This window comes from Annulohypoxylon truncatum (genome assembly GCF_022578515.1).
Source record: "Annulohypoxylon truncatum strain CBS 140777 unplaced genomic scaffold F4807scaffold_5, whole genome shotgun sequence".
In the NCBI taxonomy this organism is placed as follows: Eukaryota; Fungi; Ascomycota; class Sordariomycetes; order Xylariales; family Hypoxylaceae; genus Annulohypoxylon; species Annulohypoxylon truncatum.
Window position 1 is genome coordinate 1 of NW_025953791.1, and position 14,307 is coordinate 14,307.

General features: G+C 48.1%; 3 protein-coding genes across 3 annotated transcripts; 1 reads left to right on the forward strand and 2 right to left on the reverse strand.

The window, feature by feature from the left end:
* Positions 1–439: 439 nt before the first annotated feature.
* Positions 440–2,901, forward strand: F4807DRAFT_456934 (RabGAP/TBC; the record flags this gene model as incomplete). Its single annotated transcript, XM_048000967.1, has 6 exons — positions 440–462; positions 559–676; positions 737–898; positions 946–1,472; positions 1,533–1,675; positions 1,730–2,901. 6 exons carry the CDS (start codon positions 440–442, stop codon positions 2,899–2,901), a joined length of 2,145 nt encoding a protein of 714 aa, XP_047857372.1.
* A 263-nt stretch (positions 2,902–3,164) lies between these two features.
* On the reverse strand, positions 3,165–7,885 carry F4807DRAFT_471420 (Pkinase-domain-containing protein; the record flags this gene model as incomplete). The annotated part of the gene is made up of 4 exons (XM_048002920.1): positions 3,165–4,062; positions 4,123–7,244; positions 7,571–7,757; positions 7,852–7,885. The coding sequence occupies 4 exons, from the start codon at positions 7,883–7,885 to the stop codon at positions 3,797–3,799; spliced, it is 3,609 nt and encodes a 1,202-aa protein (XP_047857373.1). The 3' UTR covers positions 3,165–3,796.
* Positions 7,886–9,812: 1,927 nt separating this feature from the next.
* On the reverse strand, positions 9,813–13,492 carry F4807DRAFT_301835 (HD-domain/PDEase-like protein). The gene is made up of 4 exons (XM_047994947.1): positions 12,750–13,492; positions 11,818–12,693; positions 11,169–11,764; positions 9,813–11,105 (listed from the first exon to the last, which is right to left on the reverse strand). Exons 1-4 carry the CDS (start codon positions 12,889–12,891, stop codon positions 10,134–10,136), a joined length of 2,586 nt encoding a protein of 861 aa, XP_047857374.1. The 5' UTR covers positions 12,892–13,492; the 3' UTR covers positions 9,813–10,133.
* Positions 13,493–14,307: the final 815 nt, after the last annotated feature.

A 14,307-nucleotide genomic window follows, 5' to 3' on the forward strand; every position in this document is an offset into this window, starting at 1 on the left:
TTAAAATCTATTCAAGCAAATTAAACCCTGCAAGGATAGTGCCCATACAAGGCTTGCACAAGCCTTGTAAGAGGTGACTAATCCCCGCTAAGGTACTAAAAGGTATTCGATGTAAACAGCAATACTAAGTTCTAATTAAGTTTATAACTTAAAGCTATTTTTGACTAGTAGGCATTTAGAATGCACTGCGGGGTGAAGTGGGGGAAAGAAAGGGTACCCCTAGTAAGGTGGTTCTTATCTAATCGCGGCTTTAGAGGTCTTGTCAACTGGCCGCCAGTCTTTCTAACTTCAGACAAGCTTCTTCCCGACTACCATATACTTCCCTATATATTTCCAAATATATATTCATATATAACCCCAGGTATCGAGGGACGTATGCAGATAAGATTGCGACCCATTCCTAATCCCTCGCCTTATATCGGGGGTTCATAGTAGCAGGATGAGATCTTTGGTCGAATCGACGTGAGTTCAGCCGCCTATGGCTTTTCATGCCTGGGTTCTGGGTTTTTGTTGCAAACATGTAAGCTTCGGCTAATATGTCTCTGTATATCTTTGTAGAACACGATGGCAAGAGACACTTAAGTATAGTACCAGCCTCACGGATTTGCAGCGAGCCGTCAAGGATAACGGCCCAGAAAGCCCCTGCATTTCGGGATTGAGATCCATTTGTTGGAAGGTTCGTAATTCTCGAAATGAGGATCCTCATCTGGCCTGGTCTGATCTAACTGGGACCTAGGCCTTCTTGCTAAGCCAGAGCACCGACACTACAGCTTGGTCGAATGCTGTATTAGAGTCGCGAGGAACATATGCTTCTCTAAGAGACCACTACTTGAAATACATTAAAAATCCCGAAAATCTCACTGCTGCATCCTCCGATCCCTTGGCAGACGACGCCAATGTAAGAGTTCTCTAAAACTTCTCCTATAAAGTACTAACTTCGCCTAGTCTCCTTGGAATACCTTCCGCCATGATGAAGCTCTTAGGTCCGAAATCCTTCAGGATGTTCAACGTCTACCAGACGAGCCATTCTACCACCAGACTCATATACAGATGCTCATTCTAGATGTCCTTTTCATATACTGCAAACTCAACCCGGTAATAAGCGGATATCGTCAGGGCATGCATGAGCTTCTAGCCCCTATTGTCTATGTCATAGAGCAAGATGCCGTCGAACCAACTGATGCCACCTCGGATCCCTCTGCAGACCCTAGAATGCTAGAAATTTTAGATGCCGCATTTATTGAACACGACGCGTTCGCCATTTTCTCTAGGGTCATGGATCAAGCAAGGTCTTTCTACGAAGTAGGCGAGCCTTTAGCAAATTCTTCTCCCGCAATGTCTGACCAACGCTCTCCAACGTCCTCTATCGTCGAGAAAAGCCAGTACATACATGAAGTTTGTTTATATAAAGTAGACCCGGAACTCTCAACTCATCTCAAAAATATTGAAATTCTACCACAGGTTTTCTTAATGTAAGCTTCTCTTCTCTCTCTTACGTGTTTATTGCTAATATAGATTGTGTTCTCTCGTAGCCGATGGATTCGTCTTCTATTTAGTCGCGAATTTCCGTTTGATCAGATGCTCGTACTTTGGGATACCCTGTTTTCGGTAGATCCTTCGTTTAAACTGATAGATATGGTTTGTACGGCAATGCTGATTAGAATTCGGTGGGATCGTAAGTGATTTGTATCCCAACCTATAACGCCGAACCATTTCTAATTCTTAGCAGTCCTTAACGCCGATTACACTGTGGCGTTGCAACTGTTGCTCAGGTATCCGCCTCCGCAGATGAGCCACGGTCCACATACATTTGTCGACGACGCAGTTTATCTAAAAGATCATTTGGATCCAGTTGGAGGCTCCACGCTAATAGCGAAGTATACCGGAAAGCCGCCTTCACTACCGGGAACTGATTCAGGGGCATCAACCCCCAAGAGCTCCGCCTCAAACATAAGGCGAAAATTGGCCGGTGCTAGGTCGCCACTCTCTCCCTCGCGCTTCAAGCCACCGCAGGCTAGCATGGAAGCGATATTTCAAGGTGCGGCTAAGAACGTCCTTGAACGAGGAGAGAAGCTTGGTATCAACCAAGCGGTACGTGACGCTATGGTGGAGATACGCCGCAGTGTTCAAGAAGCTAAGGGCTCCATGAAGGCCAGTCGGGAGCTCTTCACCGAGCCGGGGCCTAGCAACACGACGGTACGTGCCGTGGCGATGTTGGATCGGAGGAATCGGCGACTAGCCGCTTTGTTGGATGAACCAATTTCCTCTCTAAAGAACCTCGCAAGTTCTGATTTAGAAGACAAGCGGAGTGTTCAAGATGCTCTTGCGATCGCCGCCGCAAGGATACAGTTTATCAAGATCTATCTGGAAGATTCCACCATAGCTCTTCCAGACGAAGAAGAACCCGCATCGTCAATATCTCCGGGAACGCCGTCCGGCGGCGACGTTAATGCCGACCCAGAACCGCCCCTAAGTGACGCCGTCGCTGCGATGACCCTTAATCCACCACCCACGTCGGCAACTGACGTGAATTCCCTATCGGCTAATTCACCTATACCAGACCCGGATAAGATGGACACGGATGATCCCTTAGACTTTGGAACATCGACAACGCCAGCAGAAAAGAAGCTAGAGCGACCGCAAGCGCCTATCCCGACGCGGTCGACTCTCGCGCAATCTTCCTTCTCGTGGATGCTGGAGCCCGACAGCTCGTCCTCGTCGCAGAAAGCGCCTATCTTCCCGTCGAAGTCGAATAACTCGCATCGCAAGAGGCCGTCCGCGAACGCTAGCCACGAGCGCACCGCGTTCCTGTTCGGGGAAGTATCCGCTGACGAGAGCGGCCAGGCCGTACTGCCCGAAAATATATTCGACTTGGAGGAGATGCGGAACTCGAAAACGTGAACTAATCTGGGGTTGGGGTTGCTTAGAGAGAGGATAAGCGTAATATAGATGTAATGAGATTAACATTGCTATATGGTATGGAATATGAAAACACGCGTGTATTGTAATGCATGTTGCATATTTACCTACCTGAGCAAAATCAACTATACATGTCACATAACCCCCTTCTTCGCGTTACTTAAACGCAGAATCCACACCAGGCCACAGTCCGAGAATGAACTTCTTCTAATTTAGTCTTTTGACATATACATGTTTTTATTGATATCCGTTCATGATAGCCATAATCGTCTCCCCTACCGGCCTCAACGACCTACTATACTACATAAATGCAAGAAGGAAAAAAGCACGCAGACATGACGACCTGTAAGAATGATTTTAAAGAAGATTGAGGAAAATTCGCCGCTACACCTAAACCTAATAAGTAGTGTAATCCCCGCGCCCTCCAGAATAGAGAAAACCAAAAACCCAGAAATTTCCCAAAATCTTGTTTCCGAAAGCCAGCCATTCTTGGGGTTTCATGTCGTGACCTATTCAAAACTCCGCGCCAGAAGTATATATGCTGATTTCCCGCCGACGTAGCTCATCTGCTCTAAAAAGGGGAAGGAAATGAGACTTTGTAAAGGCGGGCTGAGAAAATTGCCATGTTTCTTTCTTGCTTGTTTTCCTTGTGTGTATCTTTGTGCTACTTTCCTACTCCCGAATCTGCAATCAATTCCTGAGAGCTGGGTATCATGTAAAATTTGTGGCTTCATTCCCCAATCATCAATGTGCCCTTTTCTCTAGTGCAGTCTAGCCCGTAAACCAACCCTGTCGTACAAACCTGCACCCAAAGCAACCCCCTGGATACCCCTTAGACCTCATGGGGTAGTACGCCTAATTGCCCTCCTTAATCTCTTCATTCCATCTGGCACCACGGGTGCTGGAGCACTTGCTCGATGTCGTATCGTTGTGAAACGTCGCGATCGAGCATACGCCGGATGAGTTCGATGCTTTCCTCGCTGATTACGTAGGGCACTCTTAGATCGCGATCCATAATTTCATCGATACTGTAGAATGGATTCTCCTTGTAGATGATGGTGTAAAGGAGGATTCCTAGCGCCCAAACGTCTTGCTCTTTACCGCCGTATGGTTTTCCTGCTAGAACTTCTGGCGCTGCATAGTCTATGAAAAGTTAATATGTTAGTTGACATATGAATACTGAAAGTTGCAAAATAGACATACCAATGGTGCCCACAAAGACATCAAAAGGTCCACTTTTGATGTATGCTGCGCTTCCAAAGTCTATCAGCTTGATATTTCCTTCACCGTCTAAAATGACATTCTCATCCTTGATATCGCGATGGACTACTTTCGCTCTCGTATGGAGATGGTGTATTGCCCGGGCGACTTGGACGAAGATACTTCGGCATTCGTCCTCTTCCATATTTGTTCGAAGCTCAATGTAATCGAAGAGATCCATCCCAGGATACCCGTGGGGCGCCATTTCGATGTAATAGTTGACCTCATCCTCGAAGAAATCTTCCATCTCTACGATGTTGGGGTGCTTGAAGCCATCTCGTCGGAGGTAATCCAATACGTGTATCTCCAGGGGCACTGTGCCGAGGCGCCGATCTCTAGTCCATGTGTCTACAAGAATTCGTCGCTTCGTCACATATTTCAGAACGACCTTCTTTCCACCGCCGTACTTATAACGCGCTAGTTTCACTTGGCCGTAGGCACCTTGCCCCATATCTTCGAGTATGACGAAGTCGTCGATGGTCTTCTTCCGCGCCGGTGCCTCTGCCGGAGATGCTGCCGCTGGCGGTGATTTGTCCGACTGTCTCGATGCTCCAGTGATTTTCGCGGCTGCGTTCATTGCAACGACTTTGAGCTGCTGCGACAACGCTGAGGCAGTAGAAGAGGGTCTTGACTTCGCCTCCTCTGAATCCGACCCTATATCTTGCGGCGTATGTGCCGGGGTTTGGCCAGGAGAAGGCTGGTGCAAAGGAGAAACTGCCCCGGATAGTACTGGCGATTTAGGGGTGACCGTTTTTGTGATAGATGCGTGTAGGTGTCTCGAGTACGTTATCCATAACGCGTAAACCATCTCCGATTCAATTTCCCTTACAGCTCCTTCGCTAGTCTGAGATTCGTCATCACTTGAACTTGAATCATTGCCAGACTTCTTCTCGCTCTTAACGACTCTCATCTGGACATCAATCTTTAGTTCTGTGCCATCGCGATGCTTTGCAGGGAGACCGTCGGGATTCAGAAAGCTAGCAGCTGCGTTTGGCCTATTGTCATGCAAAGCTAACAAAACAGAGGCCTTTCTGAAGCTATGTTCAGGTACGACTATGCCGTCCCGGAATTGAACTCCATCGTGATCCACCAGTATCTCAAGGACTTTGTCGAAGTCTGGTATGAGGTTACAGATTGACTGCCCCTCTGGTTTTTCATAGCCGAAGAGCGCCCCGCAGAATGCAGAATTTGAACTCTTGATCTTGAGGGTATCTGGTGAGACCACAATGATTCCAGCAATATGTGGGAAGCTCGAAATACGAAGCTCGGGCTGGCCTCTTGTCTGGGAGACTATGGTAGGGACGTTGACCTTATCGCCGTTTCGGCAAGTGAAATACTTGCGTTTTGCGATTTGCGCGTAATCAATGGCGCCATATCTGGGATCGATACCTTGACGAGGAATGCGAGGGATCAGCTTGCCGACGTCCATACCAGGTCGTAAGCTTTCTTCTCCCCATATTGGACCCGTATCTCCAGAGATTTTGGTAACGATCCCGTCTTCATCAAGACTCACTAAGGCCACGTCTTCATGGATTTCCTCAAGGACCCAAATTAGCCCTACCTTCTTTTCCTTGACCCACAAACTTGCGGAACCCGTTGCCCCATTGCGTTTCTGTATGGGGACGACGTCTCCACAGAGCAGAACCCCTCTAGATTTTGAATTGCGATGATTCACCCCTCGAGGTTTCGACGGCGTTGTATCCCCACTATGAACAGTCTGCGCACGCCGGGCCGGGGTTTTCGGACGCTGTGACCGAGAGTTAGGTTTACTCAACAAATGCGCTGTAATGCCGCCGCGTCCCCCTAGCAGAGACGAGCCGGCTGAAGGAATGGGCGGAGGTACAGTTTCCGCGGGTTCCTGGCTTACGTCGTTAGGATCAGCACGGAGGAGTCGATTCTCTAACCAAGAACGCCTCTCCTCCTGAACAACTTCGAGTATACCCATCTTGCGAACTTCAGCTTTCGTCACACCAAAGACGAGGCAGGCTAGATCGTTAGCAGCTAATATCGTCCACGGAGGCTTAGATTCGGTTGTGAAGATGGCCTGTGCGGCCGGGACCCATCGAGTTGCGTGGCCATGTACCGGAGGCCCCAGAGCTGGTGTATTAAGTGCTGAGCCCATAGCTAGGGGCGGAAGGGTTGGAGATATTAACGCATCGGCATACGCTTCGGATGATGCGGCAAGGAATGGCTGTGCCATGGTATCCACGAGTTTCTGTTGCATTTCGGCGGATACTACATCCGTGTACGTTCGCCGTAGACTCGGGCGTCTGGATACTGGCGGGGATGTCTGAGCCGTGGTACCGCTCTCATTGGTCGGTGTCCTCGAGGAGTTCTCGGAATCCGTTTGGTCTTGTATGACATCCACTTGCTTTGGTATGGGCTTATCCTCCTCGCTCTGCGCAGATTTTACGGTAGCAGGAGAGGCCTGATTCGTAGTAGATTTTTGAGTATCTGTAGGAGATACCATCGGTGTCACGAAGGACTCAGGGCTGCTTGTCCTTGGTATGGGTATAAAGTCCTTCTCGAACACATTGTCGTGGGAGACTCGAGCAGGACCGGTCAACGGTCCCGGCACAACAGACGAGTCGGTATTTGGTAGATTCCCCGCTCCAACGAGCTGCGCCCTAGCAAGTAGATCAAGCATATGCTGTGTTTCTACATCTCCGGAAACTCTGGCCTGGGCGCTAGCAATGCCGGCATTCGAGGACATGGACCATCCCATGCGATCTTTCATGAACTCTATGGATCGCTTTAACACATTCTGGCGATTATGTATAAATTCTTCAGACTGGTGAGCGAAGGAGAAAGAGTGCAGGGATTCGGAAGGAAAGCGAGACAAGTCTTCGGAGAAATTGGGAGACGCGGGGCCGGGCGTCAATGGGGTCTGCTGTCCGGAAGGCAGCATCATGGTCATAGAAGTGGAACGAGGAAGGCCAGTAGAGGGACTTCGCGAAGAAACGGCGGTTGAAGGCATGGTAGGGGTACGCGGAGTAGGATGCTGACGAATGCGTCGTAAACCGGATATGCCCAATCCATGGTCATGTTCGGTGATAATTGGAGATCTGGTATTCCGGAACGCCCATAATATTAGTAACTATTGACCTATTCTGGCTTAATATAAACTTGTGGGAATTTGTTGTCTCTTTTTCTTTTTCTTCTCCTCTCCTTTTTTTTTTTTGGTTTTTACTTTTCTTGGCGGGCGTTGCAGGACGTTGGAGGTGTTGGTGGACGGGAGTTTCGGTGTGTGTGCAATGAGGCGGCTGAGCATAAATCCATGTGACACTGCTGAGAGGGTGGTGTACGTAGGTAGGAATACCATCCCTTCCCCGTTGTGGCCGTGTGCCTATTCTCGGATGCCTCACATTAAAAGAGGTACCAAAAGACGTACCTTGTGATTTGGTCAGACTCTGCCACACCTGATCCGGTGTCGAAAGAGAACCTCAACCTTGGCCTCTCAGGAAATTCAGCCACAACAGCGAGATTCCCGGTGCTGCGGTTCTTAGGTAGTCGCAATGGAGCGGAGAGCTTGTCGCTCCTCGTGGAGCCACGGCCGCGTTGTGGTTCTGGGTCTCCATCTTGATTTATATTCTCGTCGCCTTGTTGGTGGACAGCGGGATCAGTGGCCATGGGCATGAGAATATGATGCGTCGTTTCAGCCTCGAAACTCACCAAAGTCCTGGTTTCCACCATGAATATGTTTCATAATTGACGAATATCAATAGGATGTTTGTGCTACGGCCCGCGCGCGCAATAAGATCGAATAGAGACTGCAGGCGAGGAAAAGAAGAAAAGAAAAATCGATACGAGTATGCGTATGCGTATGCGTATGGAATATCGTTAAAAACGAAAATGGTTGGGTAGAGACGACGTATGGTATGTATATGTTTACGAAGGTAGGGTGCTGTACAGTTATCTTTAAACTAAGCTGACAGGCGGGAGGCGGGAGGCGGCGCGGGGTTAATCTGATTGAATCAAGTTAAGACTGCCAGATGGATTGAGAAGAGGGAAAATAAAGATTGAAATAAATTGGGACGGTGGAAACTTGTTGGGTCGGGAATAGCCTTTTCCCTTCTTTCTAGGTAACAGTTAAAACGCTCGTTAGTTTGGACAGGCAAGTGGCATTGGCAGTTACTGCCTAAGGAGGTACAACATACATACCTTAGGCTTTGCGCTTTGCGCTTTGCGCTTTGCGGGCGGGCTGCAGTCGGGTTGGTTCAATGCTAGTGGGGGTTCAAGGTTAAGTTCTGCTTGCCGACTCTCGGCTTCCCACAGCCTAGATCCAAGCACGTTTAAACAAGTGCTACGGTACTGGTCAACTGGGGTGTGCACGCTGTTATTGAAAGCTGGGGAACCCTTGACTGGCGGCTGATAGGTTGCGTTCAACTTCAACATTGAATGCACCCTTCTTTGTTTGGACTTTCAAATTGATCTTCTCTTTCTTATCTCTTGAGTGTAAACGATTCTGTAAGGAAAAGACGGCAGACTCGTCGGAATAATCGAGATGTGGAGAGGCAGAGGAGAAATCCATCTGATTTGAAAACAGACCTCAATGTTTGCATTCCCTTATGTAACTAAGTACAATACCTAAAATAGTGTGGATGTTTAATCAATCGACTGATGTAATGAAATTTGGAGTCACACAACCATAGATTGGTCCGAATTCTCAGGGTCTTTTTTTCGAGTGATACAAGCTCTCCAAGTCTAAAGCTAATGCGGGCTGCCTATTGGTAATGGATATCACGAACGCCTTTAATACTCTAGGGCTCTAATAAAAACCTCATCTTTCACGATTATGAAAACCGTCTATCTACCTGCCTACATTAGGGGGCACACATGTATATGGATACATTTTCTCGGCACATATTTCCTACAAACCCATTGCCGAGTAATTCGACGCGATCTATTTAGTATAAACCGCCGCCTATGATGTCAGCCAGCAGGATACACACCAATAGCCCTAACTACTAATTGGTTACTTTGCATAATCCGGTTCCCCTTATCTGGTTAGTTTTCGCACAAGTACGCGCGCCTCTGGCGGCTGCAAGATGGCGACCATGTTGATGACATACATACAGCAGCAATGACGCTCACTATACAAATTCGAAGCATCGGTTGTGGTAAGCTACGTCCGAATAGCTGCAGGTAGCTATCCGCAGACACCTGTACACTATCCTTGGTTGGGGGCTTCTTGTTTTGAATTTTTACATTCATGTCTACTGAATTTTTTTTTTCGAAACAGTATGAAACTAAACTTGGGTATAATCTCACTTCATCCCCTTCCCTCCTTTTGCTTCTCACGCCCATACACATACTACACTATACCGCCAACTAAACTAGACAACTGAGTGACGAGTTACCTCGTTCAACTGCTTTGGGAACTACTTTATGAGAAAGTTCCATGTTTATCTCCAGGGGACTCGTGTGAGCCATAAAGCTATCTCCTGAAGTGTATAACCCCCATCCAAGAACGTAAACTCCGCGGTTTGTCCCATCCTACCTGCATGCTTCTTCTCGTATGGAGCCTGCACATTCCGATCCCATACAAGCCCGTTTTCCCCCCGTAACGCCATGCATGCATCTGTAATAATGTAACTCCTACCACCGCCGCCACCGCCGCCTCCTATGGTTCCCATCCTAGAATTTCCTACCCTAACCACTCCCTAGAATTTCTGGTATTCTGGTATTGTACCAGGATACGGAACATCTGCCTTCATTCCTCACTGCCTAGTATACAACTTATATACGTGATAAACACAGGGTATTCTCCTCATAGTCATTCTGCAACTCGTTTTTATAGTTGCGGGGTCGGCGCGGTCCATCGGAAATCGCCTAGCTGATTGGATATATATCCGGAAACGCGTGCCGATATTATCATATCGTCCGACTCATGTGGTTAGTTATGTTCATACCTCATAGCGCCTTGATGCCTGGTGTATCGTGTTTAGACAGTTTCAAGAACCACCGGATGATGGCGAACTTGCGCCCTTATTCCTACGGAAGAATGTCGAGACGTTCATTCTGAACCTGCTACCCTTCTTTTTCAGCGCTCTTTCGGGTTCCGGCTTAAGGGTGTTCCCGTTAGAATCCTCCTCCGAATTGCCTGACTCGAAGCCCATCATCGGCGCTATCATGCGGGAATCGGGTGCCGTGACTGTAGTAACAGGTAGATTACATGGGCGCTCGCGTTCCATAGATTCTTGACTGACAATGCTAGTACCCTGGGTGCTCGGTGAGAGAGGCATCTTGCCCGTGGTAGCACTGGTAGCTTGCGATTGCCAATCTCCTGTCGGCACCGAGCTACTTCCGTCTGTAGTTTCACTACACCGTTGCTTTCCATTATGGCCAATCGATTTATTTTCCGACTCATTGAGGTTGAATGGATCGCTCGCGGCAAAGTCTGCGACGTTGTCGAAACCGGGCGAGACGCCATTCATCTCTTTGTATTTGCTCGGAATGTTAGGGATGTGGTAAGCCTGGTCAGGAGGAGATGAACCGGCTTTCTTCAATTCAGCATGATTCGGGATGAGGTCACAAATCTCCGAATCTTTCGGCAATCCGACTTTTTCAGGCTGAATAGCTAGGCTCACGGTACGAGGTGAGAGTATGCCCTCAGTCAGTCTCTTTTTTCGCTCTTCTCCCATACCCGGAATCTCTTCCACGGTTTTCTCAAAGAGGGCTTTATTCCTTTCAAGCTCATCGACAGTATACTGCATTGCAGGAAGGACATCAGCGACTCCCTGAAACAGTGGAATAGCAAACATGTTCATGAACCCTAACTGAGCCTGAGCCAACGATAGAAAATCCTTCTTTGGCGGCGCAATGAGAGAAGACGGTATGCCAATGTCATTCTCCATTACTGACTGCCTAGAAAATTCATCGCAGAGGATATACATCCATTGTAGGGCAGCCTCATGTTCTCGAGCCTAATTACATTATCAGTCATCATGCAAATGGTATACCAGGGGTTTATTAAACACGGCACGTACAACATTACTGATATCCGCGCATTTGATGAGTAAAGAGCACACAAACGCGGTCTGCTCTTCTATCATGCGTCCATTCCAGCAATCGATTGAATCAATCTCTTTCAACTTCTCTTGAAGGTCGCCGAGTTTCTTCATATAATCGAAGTGGAGGCCCATATCTGTTGCTAAAATCGAGCTGACCATAAGAGTTCGCATCTTCGTGTCTTCGAAGACTCGGGGCCAATATCTTCGAAGTATCTGTGAATAGGCTGCACAGTGAAAAGATTCGAGAACTGATCGATCATTGTATAACTGCGCTAACGGTGCGTTAAGCACGACTAAAAAGCCGTTATTTACGCCGGGATGACCAACGTCGTGACCAATTGCTCCTATGAGAAGAGTTAACGCCTCAAAAGGCCTGATTAAATATGCTAGTGGAGATTTTTCAGTCGGAGTGGCAGGAGCTCCGGACCGAGTAGGGTATGGCGGTAGCGCTCCAATTTGAACAAGGAAGTTAAAAGTTGCCTGAAGAACATCGACGGCATGACGGAAATTGTGATAGGGTACAAATGTATTATAGGCCGCTCGCGTAGCGACGAGATATGTCGTCAATTGATCTAGATTTGCACGTGTTAGCCGGGTACAACAGCGAAACAACCTGATTACTCACCTGTTGGTATTCGCCAATGCTCAAGCTCTGGCATGGTGAAGGCATGCTTGAACATGAGAATAGCTGCAATAAGGAGGGCGTCATCACCAAAGTCATGGGCGCAAAAATGCCACCTGCCCACAGCCTCGGCGATTTCGGATCGGTGCTCAGATGGAACGCTGACTTTAACACTCCCAATGCGATCTTCAGATTCTGTGCTTGAACGGCAAATCCCCTTCATTAAACCAGATACCATAGCCTCCCTAAGGTACGAATAAGGTTGATCCTCATGCACACCCACCCACGACCTTTTACGACCCCTTGATATTTCCAATGCCGCTTGCTGTTCCCTAGCAGCCTGCTTGTGGGCCCGGTACGCATGTACTTCAAGTGTTGTGAGTGTCTTGATATGCAGTGGACTAGCCATCACATCCACAGCACCAGAGTCCAAACACCTTCTCAGTAGGGCGCGGCTGGACAATGATTTGCTAGTTGCGCCCGGCGCCTCGGAGAGATAGCCGGCATATCCAGACCGCACGGGCTCGTCGTTCGCGCCATCGTTTGCACCGTCGTTCGCCGGCGGGCTCTGCAGCGAGGGAAAACTGATGACAGGAATAGGCACGACTAATCTTGTAAGGCTCCTCAGATGGGTTTCGTAGACAATCCGCTCCAGTAATTTTAATCCGTACAATTCTCCTGCTAAGTCACATTCCGTCAGTTCGCGCCGCGATACTTCAGAGCAAGGAGAGTGTTCCCGTTCATAGGAAGGTAATTCTAAAGCTTGCTCATCGTACGGCGTATCGATCAGTACAAGCGTTGGTTTGAGCTCTACCAGAGACGTATCATGCAAGTGAAATAGCTTAGATATGCAAGCAGCGCCACTTGAGCACACATGTACTATGTCACATATTAGCTGGTATAAGAGGGCAGAAGTCCACATTATATATACTAACCATCGCCGAAGGCATCGAGCAAGAGTCCCAAATTACCCCGAAGCTCGCCAGTCTCCGGTAGCTCTGTGCCGTCGGACCCAAGTGTTCGGTCCTCGAGCACGTTACGGTCCACATAGATGACATTACATGTTGCACTATCCATCACGGCGGGCTATGGCATCCAGCCTGGCGACCGGAGCACTTCCGCCGAGGTAATTTGTTGTCGCAACTGTGATCGACTGTGGAAAGACGTAGTTTTATAATAGAGAAGAATTCAATTGGGTCGCAAGTGTAGATTGAATAGTGTCTTAGTTCGCGGCAGAATTAGTATATCGTGTGTGCGACGGTAATAACAGTCGAGGCGCAAAGGTGGTACTCGGGACTTGAGGATGCGTCGACAGGCTAGCCACTCAAATCGGGTCACACTTCCAAAAGAAATAACCATCCAAAGGATCCGGAAGACGAGATGCGCATGCGACAGACTACGATTTGCGCCGTAGCTATTGGTTATGCAGCTTCGAAGGAAGACGTCGAGGAATGGTGGAGCGGATTAGTAACATGGGACTCGGAGCAAGCGAAGACGCACATATATGCGTGCGACTATGATCGAACGTGTGTGGATAGAGAGGGCTGCGAGGTCCTAGAAGTTCTGAAGGTCCTGGAGAAAGGAACGACGTTACACTCGAACGGAGAATGACAATGCGTTTCGCAACACCTGCGACTCCCAGTTCGTCTAAGGATATTTTTTCCTTCTTCTTTTCTTTTCCTTTTTCCTCCTATTTCCGTTTCTAGACGCTGTAAAGAAAGGTTGGTGGTGGTAGTCAAATCCTAAGAAACAGAATACTGTTGATTTGAGCCTATCTTCGAGACTACTTTAATATCGAAGTCGAGAACCTGGGGGCCAATACAAAGGTCGTCGATGAGTGGTTGTGAATTGGATGCTGCATGTACAGTCGTGGGACAGTGTGTGGTGTTGACAGAAGAATAAAGTAAGGGAATAACAGTAGGTATTTCGAACGTAGCGACGTAACAAACGACGTCAGAAAGAGCAGGCGATGGACATGGGAGAAAGGTGTAGACCAAACACGATCCCTATGCGGATTGTACAATATGAGGGAAGAAAGAGAAGAGGAGGAACAAGTGAAGATTGCGATTAATCGGGTGTCATTTTTAGTGCGACGGCAGTGAAGGGTGAAGGGTTGAAGGGTGAAGAGAAGGTGCTTGCTTGGAATTCAAAAGGCCCACTAGACTACTGTGACTAAAAAAAGGTACATGGAAAGTACATGTGTAGGTACGCAGGCACTAACTAAAAGTGTTAAAACCCCAGCGGTAGGATCGCGGGCAAAGCGGGTGTATTAGACGGGGTCTATTCAGGTGGTTGGTAATGTTTGGGTAACGCAATAGCATTGGGAGTATGTCGATTCAAGTCTCGTGCTTTTGTTTTTGTATGTATGTAGGTATGTAAATGAGTACAATGTGTACTATGTATACGTTGTGGGTATTCTTTAGATAATGCCAGTGCTAACTTTTTTATGTATGTATGTAAGTCATGAAAGGACTTGGACGTGCTGGAGAGACA